The sequence below is a fragment of the Hippichthys cyanospilos genome, chromosome 12 (genome assembly GCF_059441005.1).
Source record: "Hippichthys cyanospilos isolate Australia breed blue-spotted pipefish chromosome 12, RoL_Hcya_1.0, whole genome shotgun sequence".
NCBI classification, from domain to species: Eukaryota; Metazoa; Chordata; class Actinopteri; order Syngnathiformes; family Syngnathidae; genus Hippichthys; species Hippichthys cyanospilos.
Genome location: NC_142380.1, coordinates 14,988,139 through 15,005,067, shown reverse-complemented (window position 1 = coordinate 15,005,067; position 16,929 = coordinate 14,988,139). Strand labels below are relative to the sequence as shown.

General features: G+C 37.4%; 1 protein-coding gene across 3 annotated transcripts; it reads right to left on the bottom strand.

Moving 5' to 3' along the window:
* Positions 1 to 1,576: 1,576 nt before the first annotated feature.
* mtf2 (metal response element binding transcription factor 2) lies at positions 1,577 to 15,557 on the bottom strand. Of its 3 annotated transcripts, XR_015867509.1 has the most exons (16): positions 15,333 to 15,557; positions 12,905 to 13,094; positions 11,617 to 11,698; positions 10,904 to 11,014; positions 10,726 to 10,826; positions 9,493 to 9,608; positions 9,308 to 9,403; positions 7,965 to 8,033; positions 7,562 to 7,685; positions 6,890 to 6,957; positions 6,623 to 6,784; positions 5,053 to 5,158; positions 4,855 to 4,907; positions 4,613 to 4,714; positions 2,220 to 3,256; positions 1,577 to 2,036 (listed from the first exon to the last, which is right to left on the bottom strand). XR_015867509.1 is itself a non-coding variant. In XM_088430349.1 (15 exons), the coding sequence occupies exons 1-15, from the start codon at positions 15,335 to 15,337 to the stop codon at positions 2,881 to 2,883; spliced, it is 1,761 nt and encodes a 586-aa protein (XP_088286475.1). In that variant the 5' UTR covers positions 15,338 to 15,557; the 3' UTR covers positions 1,577 to 2,880. The 3 variants fall into 3 exon arrangements, 2 of the variants coding, with proteins under 2 accessions (XP_088286475.1, XP_088286476.1); XM_088430349.1 differs by having other exon boundaries at positions 1,577 to 3,256; XM_088430350.1 differs by having other exon boundaries at positions 1,577 to 3,256; positions 5,053 to 5,143; positions 15,333 to 15,556.
* Positions 15,558 to 16,929: the final 1,372 nt, after the last annotated feature.

Genomic DNA, 16,929 nt, shown 5'->3' with positions numbered 1-16,929 from the left:
CCGATGACGATAACGTAGCTGATTATGATACAAGCGAAAGGACCAATATCACAAGAATCGATACAATTTCGTCTCACCATTCCATGTTCCCTGTAACGTTTTATCAAATGAAGGTTAACAAAATATATGCATTAAAAAATACAACCGGTGACGCAAATAAATATCATCAGTAACTGACAGTGTTGAGAGTAATGTAGGTATGTAAAAGTAATGCAAAAGTAATGCATTACTTTTGAAATGTGTTACTTTTTGCTGTAACGCGGTAGTGTACAGTAATGTATTCCACACAAAAATATATTTTACTCTGTACAAATGAGAGTAACTAAATGCATTACAATGCATTTTTAGCCTGAAAGTGGTGTTTTTTTTTTTTCCTCAATTCACCAAAAACACTGCGAGATCCGAGGAGAAAAGTCCAGGGCAAAATGTTTACTTGCTGTTGTTAGTATCTACAGTACGATACTACAGCAGAGATGAATGCGGCAGCAGCAGCAGACGACAGGTTGAATCAATATGGACAATACGTACACAAGATGGACATGTCAATGACTTTCAGTTCTTCAGATAGGAGAAGAAAAGAATAATAGGTGCACTTTAGGTGCGTGACACCTAAAGAGAGGACCACTTCGTCAAATAGCACCAGTAATTTGACAAACCATTTAGAGGGGAGCCATAGCAGCATTGGGAGGATTGAGAGTGGGGACAAAACAAAGCAGGCAAAATGATCGTTCTCTCGCTCAGGGGTGCCACTCCGTCACGAGTCTCCTAACCTCTTGAGGTGGGAGTATGTCGTACGTAGAAGATATGCTGCTGCTTTCCACATGCTGCTTTAACTCATGTTAAACTGTATGTTAAACAATAACTATGATGTAGGCTAGCTACTAATATTAGCCCCACTGAAAGCATCTATTTTTGAAACGTCTGTCCCTAACCTAGCCGTTTGAACTTTTAATTTGATTATTAAGAGTGAAATTGTGGAATGCACTGTTTTTGCCAAAAGCATAAGCAATGCATCACTTTATTGTGAAGCTACATTATAAAGGGATTAAAATATGTAAAAATGATACTGTATCTTGTCATGCCTTTGAAGGTTTACAATACAGATTCAATTATTTGTACCGTTTTGATGCTTAAGCTAACCTTCCACTGGATGTGTAATGTGCGTAATGAGCATTTAGAATGGCAAATCCATATTTCCAGTTATGTTGGTGAGAGTAATATAAAAGTAATGCAATAGTAGTGTAATGCATTACATTTCAAATCCAGTAATATTCTAATGTAATACATTACATTACAAATACATTAATATTGTAATGTAACTAATTACTTTGAAATGACAGTAATCAGTAATTAATAATGCATTACAGTTTTGAATTTGCCCAACACTGGTTAATTAACACCAACCATATCCTGAGTGGAAATGACTACCATGAATCAATACTGTAAATAAATGAAGTACAGTACAGCTCACTGTAGTTATTCCTCACATCTTTCAAATTAAGTGACAAGAAATTGTTTTTTTCTTTTTGAGGAAAACACCTAATAAGTATAGAAAACAAACTACAGTGCAAGACGATCATTGCTGCAGCGCTTTATTTTTTGATTATCAAAACAAGGAAAAGCTCAATAGGTCCTTAAAATATTTAAATCACTTAAAGATACCACTTCAAGATATTTAGTTGCCAAAATGCTTGGGGGGGGGAGCCTGAAATTTAAGTACAATGCTTGTATCTTTTAGAATGGCCTAAATACACAATATCTGGTGAATAACACAATGGGTTGTTATATATGTGTCTTGTTAAGTATAGAAGTAGAAGACATCATAACTTTGAAAACACTGTACAAAAATAAACGTGATCCAAGGGACCAACAACGGTTTACGGTGCAACATCAGTGGCAAACAAAATGTCCCCTTATTTTCTCCCAGAAAGTTTAACAAGCTACATTCCCTGGGGATAAAAGAAATAGTTTTATACTCAGCTGGTTTGAAACTGACAAGCATATGAAATAATCTTGAAAAAAAAAGTTTTGAAAGCCTACAAGTGCAGTGCATTAGAGTTTTATGCATTACTGAGGGCTTGATGTAAACATTCAAAGCAAAGACAACAAATAATTGCAAAGCGATGCAAATATGCCAAAGCCTCATATATTCCAAAGAACTGTAAGATATGTTTGTATTCACAGTGAACTGCACTGAACGAGTAGGCTTTGCAGAAAGCTTCTTAACACTCCAGTATAAAACTAAAAAAGAACATATTACGTCAGCCTATTAGCATAATTGTCATTTTTTACTTTAAAAACAATATTCTTGCAATAAAAAAAAAAAAAAAAAACTTAATGCCTGTGTACATTCTCCATTACCCAGGTCACAGTAATCTGGAATCAACAACTGGACTCTTCTTTGTAGAATTTAGGATTTTCCGTCCTTTTTTGAAAAATGCTTTGTGAAAATTATGCTATAAGGCTAACGACATTTTAATGCTCTTATTAGAGGCAGGTCAAGACGCCTCTCTGGAAGACCAAGAGTGCCAAACTTAAAGTACACAAATTAAATAGTGTGTTATCAAGTGAAATGTTTATTTCAGTATTTTGATATTTATTATTTTCAGTGTATTTAACATTTATTTCAAAATTTATTATTTCAATATTTAATTTCAACATTTATTTTAACTTATTTAAATTCACTTTTTTCTTAATATCAACAAATATCTATTTCCATATATTTTATTTCAGGATTGAATGGACAATTTTTTAATAAATATTGAAATAATTATTTTCTGAAAAATACAAATGGAAATGCTTAAATATTGACATACTGAAATAAACAAAAGACATGAATACAATTTGTGCACTCATGGTCCTCCATACCCCTCTAGCAGCCTAGGAGGCAGTGACACCCTCCCACTGCACCAGGTACTGCACCTTGCCATCCAAGGTGACCCTACGAGCCAGGACTTTGTACTTCTCTCCGCAAGCCAGTCTCCCCGCCGCTCCAAAATAACTGCTGATTGAGCTTTTGAGGTGTGACAGTTGGCTGTTGGGGTCCATGCCATGAACTATGTCTGCAGAGTGCAGTCCCGGAAGAGGGGTCGCAACATCTGCGCCGGAAGGGTTGGGGTCCGCTGGGCTGTTGGGAAGGATCTCGGGGTTGGGGGGCGGCAAGACCCGCCGTGGCCGCCCACGTTTCCTTTTCAAGGGTGGGGGGGCAAGAGGCATGGTGGAAGTAGTTGACTGGGTCTTGCTGGAGCTGCACAGGCTGCGGGGTTGTTGGATGGGGTTACAATGTTACTTTCATTATTCTGTAAATCAGTGTTTCCCTGGCCTTTATTGAGCCAAGGCAAGTGTTTCACATTGGGAAAATCTTAAAACCAACACATGATGTAACAAAATGTACAGCGCAATGCAAAAATATGTATACAGTTGTTAGTGATAATGCTTTCTTTTATTTACGGTACCTTACTCTTTCAGTGCCATGGACAAGAATTCTCGTCTTTTAAAATAGTAATAAAAATATTCAATCATAAAATTGTTTTCAAATGCGTTTTTTATGAAGGGTAGCTGACATCCTTGACTAGCGCCTGTTTTTATTTCATTAAAGGGACAATGTGTAAGCTTTTCATTAAAAAGGAATAAATTAAATGATTGTAAAATTCAAAAACTTGCAAATGAATGTGTTCTTAAAGACCAATAGTATGTTTTAAAAATACTCATAGGTCTAGTTATCATGAAATTATATTACATAGGGGCAAGCAGCCATGTTTGTTATAGCAATGGACAATGGTAAATGCAGCACCTGCAGCATCCCCTGCTGTCCGTGATGAAAAAAGGCCTAAATCTTAGACACTTGCCTTTTCCGATAACACTTGGCACTGTTATTTCTTTTCAGATTACCGTGGAAATTTAAGTATTTATTAAGGGTTGTACTAATTAGGGCCAATTTTACCACCCAGCAATCACAACGAAAAATTGAAGTTGATCAAATTACAAATAATGTTTTGGCATAAACAGACACATTTGTTGAACACCACAATCACCAAAGGTGCTCTTGTGTGAAAACACAAACAATACATTCAGGTGTCCAGGTTCGAGAAAAACAAAAGACATGGGACATTCGGTCAATAAATGTTTGGTGAAAGGGAACCGTCAATGTTGCACCTAACTACAGGACGTCACAAATTAAAATCATCCAGCTAGTGTTTCACACAAGCCTTCATTTTACAGAAGCACGACAGCAACTAATTTCTTTTCCAGTCCCCCCCATCCCCCAACTCACTCACTCGTAAATCACCTGGACACCCTCAATCACAGACAGTCGGAATTTATAGACCTCTAGAAAAAAAATCCAGACGAACATTATCAGAAAGCATTCCATACTTACGTGTTTTAAAATAATGCTAATGTACTATGAAGCGCCCCTGTTATCTTACGTGACTTGGAAGTTAGATTACCACAGTTTCCGGGTAGAATTACAAGGCAGTGAAAGTGCCTTAATGTGACTGGATGAGTGATTCAAGGGGTGGGGAAAACTATTGACATGCTTAAAACCACAAGCAGCCTTCACAATGATCAAAACTGCCCTGCCCTGAGGCTAAAGGTTGCAAAGCTGGCCTACCTTGATTGCCTTGAGAGGCTGGTTGAGGTAGTTTCTGTGGTGCTCAAGGCTTCGAGAGACTCCACGTCCGAGGTTCGAGATGACAGTAAAGAACGATCACTCCTGGAGCGTCAACCAAAAGAGGCCGGAATGTAAAACATAAACAAATGAGTCACTCCAGAGGTCATCCTTGAACTCATTGTTCAACTTCCTCCCAAAATGTATTTTCAAGACCGGGATTGTAATTTGCAGCATATTCTTACTTGATAGAAGAAAAGCGATCGTGGGACTCTAGTGGTGTGGGCTTTCTTAGTTCCTGTGAAATGATAAAATACATTTGTCATCTCCTACTACAATTTTCCCTCCTCGGGCCATTGACACCTGTGCAATAAAGAAATAATCACCTCTGCAAAACTGTTCACACCCAGGTCCCACCCACTAAAACATACAAATGTACAAACCTGGGTCAGGAGTTCACTGGAACATCGGCGTTTCGCCTGCCGCTCCAGTGAACGTGCTGCTTGCGTCGACTTTTTGGACTTCTTTTGTATCCTGTTGGTTAAAATACTGAAAGTAACAAAAGTTCAGTTCACCATTCAGTGAGTCCTTGACATTGACCCAGGAAGCCATCTTAGTAGGGTTGTGTCAGTGAATTTTGCAGCATACTCTCGTTATTCAAATCATTACTGCAGTATTACCAAGCAATTCCTAAGCAACTGTGATACATGACACTATAAGAATCTTTTCTGCAGCCTTACAAAATGTAAGACCATGCTTCTGGTCACTTTATAAATAAACAATTCTAAGAACTGCCCTTCATGTCTTATATCTTATTATTTTCGTTGTCTAATTCACCACTTCCTTTTATACTTTGCAGGAACTCTATTTAAACAATAAGAAATGTGTTATCTCAATTCCATATTAAACCATTTCATAATTAGTTCAAGACCACAAACATTGTTAGAAGGAGAGTACGTTCATTTAGAGTCATCAAGATTAATCAATCAATTTAAAACTAATTGATCATTAATCAACAACTATTTTGGTAATCGAATAATTTAGATCTATTTTTTAACTTACAATGATCCAAATCTTCTGATTGCAGCCTCTAGTAATTACTCCTTAACTTTTGTATTAATCAAATTAGACTTGGTTCACACTGCAGCCTGAAGAGACCCAATTCCGATTTTTGGGGGGCCTTAGCCAACCCGTATCTGATGTTTTGACGGCAGTGTGGACGACACACACCCTAGCTTTTCAAAGGTGATCAGCCACAATTCTACGCTCTACAAGGCAAGAGCCAGGCAGCACATTTCTCTCCTGCTCCTCCTCTCACCCCATAAACCTATCTATGACAAATTTGCAGGCTGAGAAAGTACGTTTGAGTCAGCATGAATTGTTAAAATATGATCAGTCGAAATCACAGTTGTGTCATCACGCTAGCATGTATTGAGCACATGAGCGCTGCTAGCTAGCAGCTAATTTATGCTAGACTCCACTATAACTAAGCCAAGGCCACCACCATGCAGTATGTCAATGTCAGCGTAATTAAGTAATTTGTGAGAGCCGTGAATTGGCGATTGCCCTTGATTTCAGAACTACAGTGTTTGTGCCGAGAAATGTAACCAACAGTTGCAGCAGAAAGACTAATCAAGCTATTATGCTACGTGTACCAAGGTATTTGTGTCCATATTTTACAGTACAATATTTGGTTTGGTAAAGTGAGGTTTAGTTTGAAGTTGGACTGATTTCCGTTGTGTTTTACTGCCATTAACAATTGTAGCTGCAATTGGCCTGACATATTTTGTCAGGCATGTAAAGTAATATGCAGGTATCCGGGGCGTGAGGAAAATGCCTCAAGAATGTTTTAACAGGGGTATTCGAATTACTCAAAGACTTGTTTCAGCTCTAAATTACTGTAGATACAGAAAAGTAGCTTTTCGCAGCTGAAATGTTAAATAAGGGTTACATGCCTTTAACATCTAATTTATAGAAAAAAAATACACATACACACACAGATTTTTCATCTACCTCAAGCCAGAAGACGCTTTGTTTGAGTTGACAGTAATCTCATGTGAGGAGTGCTCCATCAGCCTGCTGGGTGGACGCTCTCCACCGGAAGGAAGGGGAGGGAATCGAACTCTCAGCCCAAACAAGTGCTTCTTCTTCTTTACCTCTTTACCTGACATGAACCTGGCAGATCACACAAAATAAAAATTAAATACTTTGAGCCTTTTTCAGTATTGAAAAAGTTGGCCATATGAAAAAAAGATGTTGGTACACATGACAAGAACTTACTTGGTTGTGTTGCTGTTTAATGCCTGAAGAACATACGCAAATCGCATTGATCTTGGAGTACTGGTAAGCTGTTGAAATTACAAAGATGCAGATTTAAAAAGTGGAGATTTAAAAAGGTTTTAAATAATAAAATAGTCTATACTAGTGCTCCACAATTATATTTTGCCAAGCTCCCTCAACCCCCCCACCCAGGGAAGATAAAACTTTCACACACACCCCACTCAACGCACTGACTATTAATTTATCTATAAACATTGTATAAGTATACCTAAATCTGTATCTTTTTTAACATTAACAAAAGAAAAAAATCAATATAAATCAACTTTCAACAACTGTTCATTATTTTTACAGCCTTTCTATGGATTACACCTTAGTCTAAAGCAGAATAAAATAACCAAGTGCATCAAATTGTCTGAAATTTAAAAAAATAAATGACGACAAGTCTTATTCTATTGCAATTACACGTTACATGACAAACAGAAAGCTTTTTCCCTGGGGACATCCGCGCCCCCTCTAGTCTCACAACACACACCCCAGGGGGACCCGCTCCACTACTTGAGAAGCACTGGTTTATACGAATAAAAATGCAACATCAACAAAAATGTTTGCAGTGATTTTAACTGTTTAACGTCATTTTAGAAATACTGACATTAGGTCAAGCTTTATGCTTACCTCCCCAAGCTGCAGTAGGTCCCAGTTGTTGTTGATGTAGGCCATCAAGTCCATCTCAGAATCAAAGTACTTCTTCTTGTGGATCATTGTCAGGTTGTACAGGCTCAGGTGGGTCACATCCTCCCTGCAACATTTTAGTTGTATAGCTTTCAATCATGTGTATAGGAAAGAGAGTTTCTGAGATCGTTTACATCCTGAAGAATAACAAGAATGTGACCACATGCAAAACCTAGCACGCGCGAAGACACGAGCAATTTGTCATGTTTTTAGTATTCATGATACATCCAAGCATGAGCATGAGTACCCATTTCATTTTGTGAGTGGAGGTTGAAGCTTCACCCAGTAGATGGTGATAAAGCATATTTTAAGGTTGCAAATTGTGTATGTGCGGGCAGTAGCTTACCAAGTGAGAGGTAGTCGGCTCAGGTACTCAGGTCCACCATTGCAAACAGAGCAAATGAAAAGATAAAATCTGAAGGCAAAGGAAAACCAGATGCTGTGTTATACAGAGTGTTGGGCAACATGACTGAAAAATGAATCACAATATAAGTGTCGATATCAGCGATATCATTTATTTTGGCTAAGAAAAATAAGAAAAACAATTAAACCGATTAAGGATTAAATAAAATCATCCAGAAGGAACGTACCTTTCAAATATTGGTCAAACTAATTTTCAAGCAATGCACACCATTTTTGTGTACGTTGTATTGTAGCATAACAGATCTATCGATAAAAAGCAATCATCAAATTAATTGATGATTGTTTTTGATTACTGATTGTTTAATTATTGTTTCTAATTAAAAAACGGTCCAAATATTAAAATTGTCAGCTTTTCAAGAGTTAAAGTTCTCCAATTTCTGTTGTCCTCCATGACAGCAGACTGATTATCCATGTTTTGAATTAAAATAAAAAAAAAAAAAAAAAAAATCTTTCTGCTTTGGAAAAAGATGTTAGTTCCTTAGAATATTTTCCAACATGTTATGGTCAAAAACAGTACTGAATCACGAAGGATTTGTTTTCATCACTGTTAATTTTAAATAATGTTCTTATTTTAAATAAAGGAATGGAAAATAAAACACTTTTAATTCTAATTCATTATTTATGCCATTAATCAACAACAACAAAAAAAGAATCAATCACTTCCTTAAAAACTGGTATTTGCAGCCCTTTTGTAATGTATGTATTTTCGCTCTTGATGTCATTTTCAGTTGACATAAAGTTGCAAAAAGTATTCTTAAAATGTATTACTTTTACATGAAAATGGTTGACCAAAATATAGAGAAAGTATTAACGCTTGGCTAAATAAAATAAATACAGGGGAAAAGTATTCATTAAAATACCAGCCAACAAGCTTTACATACATTTAAGCTTGATAAAACACATTTTTAAGCGCATTGTAAAAGTTTGTACAGAAACGTTTTTGCACGCATGAAGCATATATAAATTGTGTAACATAAAAATGTTTATTTTATATAGCCTAAGCCCTAAAATACCTCTCCCATATGCCGTAGTAACATTAAACCTTACAGCTTATAACTATGTGCAAAATTTAATTCAGATTTATATAATTAAGGCTCCTTTAACAAGTAAACTGTTGGTTGATTCAAGGATCACCGAAAAACCATGAATATATTTTTTGTGGTCAATAAAACTGTGGATCTACATCTTTTTTGGGAAGTTATCCACTCGACAAGAATTTTGAGTCCTCCTCACTATATTTAAATATTGTGCAAGGCCTGTCATCACCTGTCTCCATAGAGCATTGGCATGGGTAAGCAATGGAGACAGGCTTCGTGGAACCACTGCTCACAACTATTGCACTGCAGCATCTTCAGGTACCAGCTGCATATAAATGAGAAGACAAAAGGAGAAGGCCATTGTTTCGGAGTCCTGCTTTGACGAAATTCATACAACATGTCATCATCACTCACTTTCCTGGACCTCCACAGTAGCAGTAGCACTGCTGCATATTGGTTCGATGGTCTTCATCCCACACCAGTTCCTCCGGGGCATATGGGAAGGACAGCTCCATGGGTTGTGTGTTGTCCTGCAAAAGATAAAATATAAACAATTCACGCGGCTGCAATGATTGGGACTTAGTGCACTTTAAAAGTGACTGAATGTATTAGGGCAGGGGTAGGGAACTCGGGTTCCTGAAGAATTGTATCTTGCCTGCTTGATGTCTCTCTTGTAAAACACACCTGATTCAAATGATCAGCTCATCAGCAAGATCTGTCAAAGCCTGTTAACAATCCTGATCATTTGAATCAAGCGTGTGGACATAGGGAGACATTGAAATCAGGCATGATACGGCTCTCGAGGAACTGGAGCTCCCTAGCCCAGCATAAAGTTAGGATTAAGGTAAAGTGCAGCGTAATAAGAACAAAAGGGGGCAGAAAAGGTTCAAGACTGAGCTTAAGAAATCATCGTTCTCACAGAACACAAAGAGCATGCCTGTGAATACTGTTGTATGCTGTTTGTATATGTTGCAGTGTGTGTTAAAGTCGCATTATTTGAAAAAGTACAATTGCAAGTTTTATGCTCATTCAATTTAACCCATGGCGCTACATGTTAGCATCAACATAGCATTAAGCTAGCAGACTTGAGTTAGACGATATCATTTGGTTTGGTTAAAACATTAGGATTTCAAAGTTTGACTTTTATGTGGCAGCTTTAAAACCGCTCAACTGGTAGTGACTAGCAGCATGAAGCAAGCACGCTTGGTATTATATTTAGCAAACTGGGAGAGCAAGAGTGAGAACAGGTGTGGGTACCAGACATTATTGCCCAGCATGATCGTACCGGTGTTCTTCAATGTCTCGATCTAAGAGTCAAAGACTCAAAGCGGGAATGTTTTTTTTGGAGAAAAAACATGGGCACATTTTAATAAGACGTATTTAGCATGATGCAGCTCGATGAGATCTGTGCAGGTAAGTAGACGGATGTGTGCGAGCTGCCGACGATGTTGTAGCAATGCACTTTTATTTTTTTATTAAATACCTCAAAATGTAAATATAAGCCATGTTTCCACCAACGGTATCTACTCTGCTCTACTGCAAAGAACATTGCGTCCCCACTACCAGTACCCAAGAACCCCTTGCCTCATACGTGACGTCACGTTAACAGCAACTGTAGATAACAAAAACCAAAAACTTTAGCTCTACCTTTGGAAAAGAAGTGAGCTGACATTCAGAGCAAAGCCATTTGTCATCCGAGTCAATGACAGCAGCATCAATGATAGGGGAGTGGCACAGCTGATGGTAGCCTGAGTCATGACAAGCACGTTACAGTTGTTATAAGGAAAAACAAAACAAAACCAGATCATTCCAATGTAAGGCATACCCTGTCCACACTTGTCACAAATGACAATCTCATTGGGCTCCTCTGAAGTTTCATTCTGACATATGGAGCAAACAATGTCATCAGATTCCTCATCATCCTCATCTTCGTCTCCTAAAATGGACAAACACAATACAGAAATTTAAAGACACTGAACAATTGCCAAAAGCCTTACATAACATGTTAACGATATAATAATAATAATAATAATAATAATAATAATAATATATAAGACAAGATAATACAGTATAAGAGTGATGTAAAGAGAAACGTTAATAAAATGTATATAAAACCTCAGGAAAGATAGGTCAAAATCTATACACTTTTTTTCTGTAGCTAAAAAAGAGCTAAGATCTTAGAAACACGTTTGTTTGATGACTGAATCATGAAAATTATTTTATAGCACTAGATTGCACTGGTAAACCCATTTTGTGAGTGTAATTATAAACCATTCAAAATCTCATCTGCAATCCTGCAGAAAAAAGCAGACTGTTGTTGCAGTACTCATGCGAGCTATGCGGTGAAAGGTAATATAGCAGGGAGACATGACCAACCAACCAACAAAGAAGGGAATGGATGACATCTCCAGTCCTAAGCAAGCAAGTCAAACTAAATCAAATATTAATAAAAATGCAGATTTGTTTTTAATCCATCAAGGATATACAAGTACTCATGTTGTAAATTTCAAAGTACAGCACTAATTTGCTCCTGCTTACCTGTCTGAATATCTTTCCAAAGAACCCAAGATTTGGATCGATCCTCAAACACCACAAAGCATCGCTGCTTGTCCCGATCTATCTGCACGGGTCATAAAAAGAACATTTCAATCAATTCTGTCTTTTTTGTTGTGTTTTTCTTTGTGTGTGTGTTTTTGTTGGCAAGAATTTGACCAAAAATCTATGTGAAGAACTGATCTTAAGGTGAAACAAAATTTCTATGTTTAAAAGTTCATCATACAGGATGTCATGTGAGAACAATACAGTGTGCTTGTTTTTTGTTTGTTTTAACGTGCTCAACTGAAAAACCAGTCATATATTCACTATGTACAATAACATTAAAAACATGGCAGGAAATTCAATAACATTTAAAAACATGGCAGGAAATGATGTCATAACATCTATCGGAGCCACATCGAAGTAAGTGGTGTCCTTGGGTGACATGATAAGTGATAAATGCCACTTATCAAAAAATAGCTATCAATGAGCTCATGGTAACTCTTACAAGACACGTGATTGGCTCCCGACGCAACCATCGACCAATGAGGGTAGCAGAGTGGTGACCACGAAAAGGAGTGTAATAAATCTCTTATTTATTATTTTTTTGTAATAAATTGTAATTTTAAGTGTAACGTCTGCTTATTAAATGTTTGGTCAGCAACAGGCTTCATTCTAATTAGACGTCCGATCGCCGTTAATTCGAGAGCAACAACAACAACTGCAGCTCTCCGTGATCCGAACTACAGACAATGGATGGAAACGGGAAGGGATAACAGTATACTCACTGTATAGGGTTTAATCGTTTAAGATTTAAGTAAATACTGCAATATAGGTTTTTTCATGAAAAAAAAAAAAATGAAGCACGACAACCAAGAAGATAATACATAAACTGAATGATGGTAGTTTACTTCAAATTGATCCTGTTTTTAATATTGTGCTGCATTTTTAGGGTTGCATATTTCAGTTTAAATAGGTTGTGTTCAATCAGAACACAACCCATTAGTTTTTATTTACAGCTTTATTTTCATTTAGCTTGGTAAATGTTTGTTATTGTAAAAAATTCTGCTTTACATATTTTGTTCAAAAATAAACTGTTTTAAATGTGGAAAAACTGACTGTTTAGCAAAAAAAATTGTAAAATTATATATTGTAGGGCTGTCAATACCGTACTACCGTGATATTTTTGCTCAAGGTTATCATACCGTCAGCATCTGATATCATCTCATGCCCACTCAGGAGTTAGGACACTTGTAAGTTAATGTTCTTTTGTCTTTCCTTGCACACTAACCTTAGCGATTGTTCCCAAATAGATCAAGCCATCTGACCACCGGGCCAAGACATCCTGTCCCTCGGTGAACCTGTCCTGTTCTCCATAGGCCACGCTCTCCCGGCTCGTGGGGGACAAGGGAACAACAGCCTGCTGGCGTGATGAGTGCGATCTCTGATGAACGGACAGATGACTCAGAGCACCTGAGTCTCTGGACGAGGTGGAGGGACATGTGGAGTGGTAGAAACATTAGCAAGAGGAAGATTCAGGAAGTGAGCAGTTTCTAGTAAAATTATATGAGTTCATAACACTAATAATGGCTTTTGTACTAATAGAAATCCAATTTTCCATGCAATGAAAAAACAGCAATGAACTAAAAAATACAAAAATAGGGTACAATTGACCCAAACCTTTGAGCTGCGCATTTCTCACAAAATATAAATGATCTTTCATGTTTTTGCCAATATTAGCTATAAGCTGAGTTTTGTCATTTTAGGGTGTCACTGTTCCCTTGGAAAGATAAATATAGACCAGTGGGGCCTAACCGGGGTTCAATCAAACCCCAGGGGTTCAGTACGTCAGGTCTCAGGGGTTCAGTGGAGCCTCCGCTGTGGAGGTCAAGACACATCCGACTCATCATGTCAATTTGTAATGACATCCCCCGCTTGGCCATTACCAGCAGCAGGCGATCATGAAACATTGCTTGGCCAATTAGTACTGCGGGGAATTTAGCGCACCCAATAAACAACGTTTGAATGACCTGCTAGCTAGTTGTGTGATATTTTAACAATTTATCCGAATTATATTGAGCAAAAAAAGAAAGTGGTCGGACGAATATGCATGGTAAAATGGTTTAAAAAAAAAGTTTTTTTTTTTTTACCATTTGTTTCACCATATCTTAGTGAGCATTCGTTTGAGGATGATGGACATAAAAAAAAAAAACAAGGAAAGGAACAGACTTTGCTGTGAAAATGACATGAGGGTGGCACTTTTCAAGGTATACCCATGCATTTCTGAACTGGTCTCTCAAAGGCAAGAGCAGAAGTAATACTGATCTGCAGTTATGTAATTTGTTTGGGTTCGGTGAATGAAAATATGAAAATGATGGGGTATAGGGCGTCAAACAAGGTGTGCGTGTGTGTATATATACCGGTGTGTGTGTGATATATATATACTATAGTACTATAATACTAGTTTGCTCAACTATAGTTGAAGTTACTGTGAGAACATAAGGATATTTTTTTAATACTGTATCTCAACATTATTTATGACAAAGGACAATTTGAAATGTTGGTCAACATTTTGAAAGCATCATAGTAGACTGATAGAACAGAACAGAATAAGATAGAATTCCATTATTGTCATTGTACAGCAGGTAAACAACAACTGCTCTGATTGATGCATAACTGCATAAATAAATATAAGCAAACAATAGAATTGAAATTATAGTGTCAAAGAAGCACAATCATTATTGATATTTCAATGAGTTCTTGTTTTGTTGATACTGAGAGTGTCAATAGCTCTGTGGAAAAAGATCTTCCTTGGTCTGGCTTTTAAAAACACTTCAACGCCGCCTGGAGGGCAACAATTTGAAAGCACGATGACCAGGATGGGTTGTGACTTGACAATGTTCCTCACTCTGTTCAGGTAGTGAAAGCTGGCAATGTCATCAAGGAGGACAGAGCGCATCTAGTTATTTTCTCAGCCGTGTTAATCACCCGCTGCATCACTTTTGTTTTGGTTGCAGTGCACCTCGCATGCCACACAGTGACGCAATACGCTAGCATACTCACAATGGCGGTCAGGTAGAAGGTCAGGACATAACTGATTTGCTTTAACGTCCACAAGAAATGATGTGACAAACCAGATCTGGCACCTGAGCCTTGAGTTTGACACACGTGAGGTAGAGGCTCATTTTTAAATAGTAGGCTATGTAATTTTGTCTAGTGCATCTGGGATAGAGACTAATATATTTAAAGTACTGGATCTTGTGTATGAAGGAAATATAAAAAATAAACGTGTTCTGTATTGATTGCTGGAAATTGTATAATGAATTCTGGGTTAATGGAAAATCTCGAATTTAGGGGGTTTAAATAGGGAGGTCTCAAAACACCTCCCAACTCATGTAACGGAGCTAAAGGTTTCTTCAGTGCCAATTAAGTACTGACTGCGAAGTTTAGCCGAGAACTTTGCATTTTAAAAGATTTGTCTTTTTTTCGGTGTCATTTGAAGACTGTCCCTTTGTTTCAAGGGCTGTTTTCAAATATGCGTTTAAAGTGGGAATGGCAATATCGAGATGGCGCGGAGATAACAAGATGCATGGGTACACTTTTGAGGTCGGAACGGGCCAGAGCTTTGCATAATTAATCCACGGAGCCAAGTCTTTAGCCAGGCCAGCAGACTAGTCGGACCCACACCCCCACATCACAGGAAAACACGACAACAATACCTCATTCGGGCACCTCCGCTTCTACAGCTCACGAGAGTAAACAAAGTCAGTATTCACGTGCGGCTCTCCCGCTCCAGCTCGGTTTGACTCGAATGTTTAGAGCAAACGAGAGCGGTCCCAACGTGTCGACTTTGCGCCTTTCTCAGAAAATAACAAACGGCTCATTTACTCCGAGCATGTTCGCCATTTTGGTTTCCCGCTGACGATCGGCGAGTGCATTGTGGGAAGAGAAGAGCTTCAAAGACCGCTTGGCTTCCTTGTCCGTTTCTCGTTATTTTTGGCGCAATTGAAAACGACGTTTTTGGTATTTTCAAAAGGTAAATAATAATAATAATAACTAAATGAATACATAAACAAACAGTAACATGTTCTTTGGCATATTTATTTAGTTCTGTATATATTAACTCAGTCCAATAATTATTTAATGCAGTATTCATTTGTTTATTTGAAACATGAATTCTTTATTAAAATCTTTGTTTATCTACATACTGTATTTACATGTTTATTTGTTTCACAGTGTTATTATTTGTATATTATTTGAACATTTATTTATTTATTTTATTTATTTGTTTCATTGTGGGACTCGTTCCTCTGCGTATCACGAATTATTCTGTCATTCCATCAAACTCAGTGGACGGGCAGTGAAGCGCTTTCTTCCAGCAAGAAGGCATGCAAAGAAGTGTGTGTGCGTGTGTGCATTAGTGTGTGCGTGTGTGTGCGCGCGCGCGTGCACGCGTGTATTTGTGGGGTTTGCAAAACAATGTAGGGTTAGTGAAATAAAGCAAAAATGGTTAACGAAAAAACGTTTAGAAAAAACAGATTAGGTTTCAATATAACGTGGATTGAAACATGAAATTAAGAAAGCACAGATTAATAAAGAATACGATGTGCAGTATATGTGTATAATATAATTGGAGAACCATTAATTAAATTTATTAGTTTGTGAATTAAATGATATATACAGTATATGCACTGATGACTGATTTTTTAAAGGAAAGGCTTACTCAAGTGAGGAAGAGAAATACTCATCCATCTTCTACAGCCGATATCCTCACTAGGGGCACTGACTTGCTGGTTCCTATCCTAGCCGTCTTCGGGCAGTAGGCACGGGACACCCTGAACTGGTTGCCAGCCAATCGCAGGGCAGACAGTGATGAACAACCATTCACACACCCAATTACATCGAAGGGCAATTTAGAGTGTATATATATATATATATATATATATATATATATATATATATATATATATATATATATATATATATATATATATATATATATATATATATATATATATATATAATCAGGTACACATGTAAGAAATCACAAAAACCACTGATGCATAACATCATGTGCTTCATTCTGCGCATTCATTTGCATACCCTACCTTTCACCCATAACTACAGAGCCTGAGCTGAACATTTTTTTCTGAAAAATGGCCTCCAAGATTTGCTGTGGATAAGATGACAATAATTACAACAGTGCATTTACTAAGCGCCTACTGGATAAACTTTAAGAAAATATCAAACGAGGGCGGATGGAGAGTAAACCAAAATCCTGCAGGATCTCCAATGTCAGAGGCCAGATTTCAAATG

Excerpts from the sequence above, each read along its gene's own strand:
- mtf2 (XM_088430349.1), bottom strand. Across the intron at positions 4,908-5,052 it reads CCAGTGAACTCCTGACCCAG|GAACTAAGAAAGCCCACACC; the intron begins GTTTGTACATTT and ends ATCATTTCACAG. Across the intron at positions 4,715-4,854 it reads GATCGCTTTTCTTCTATCAA|GAGTGATCGTTCTTTACTGT; the intron begins GTAAGAATATGC and ends TTGACGCTCCAG.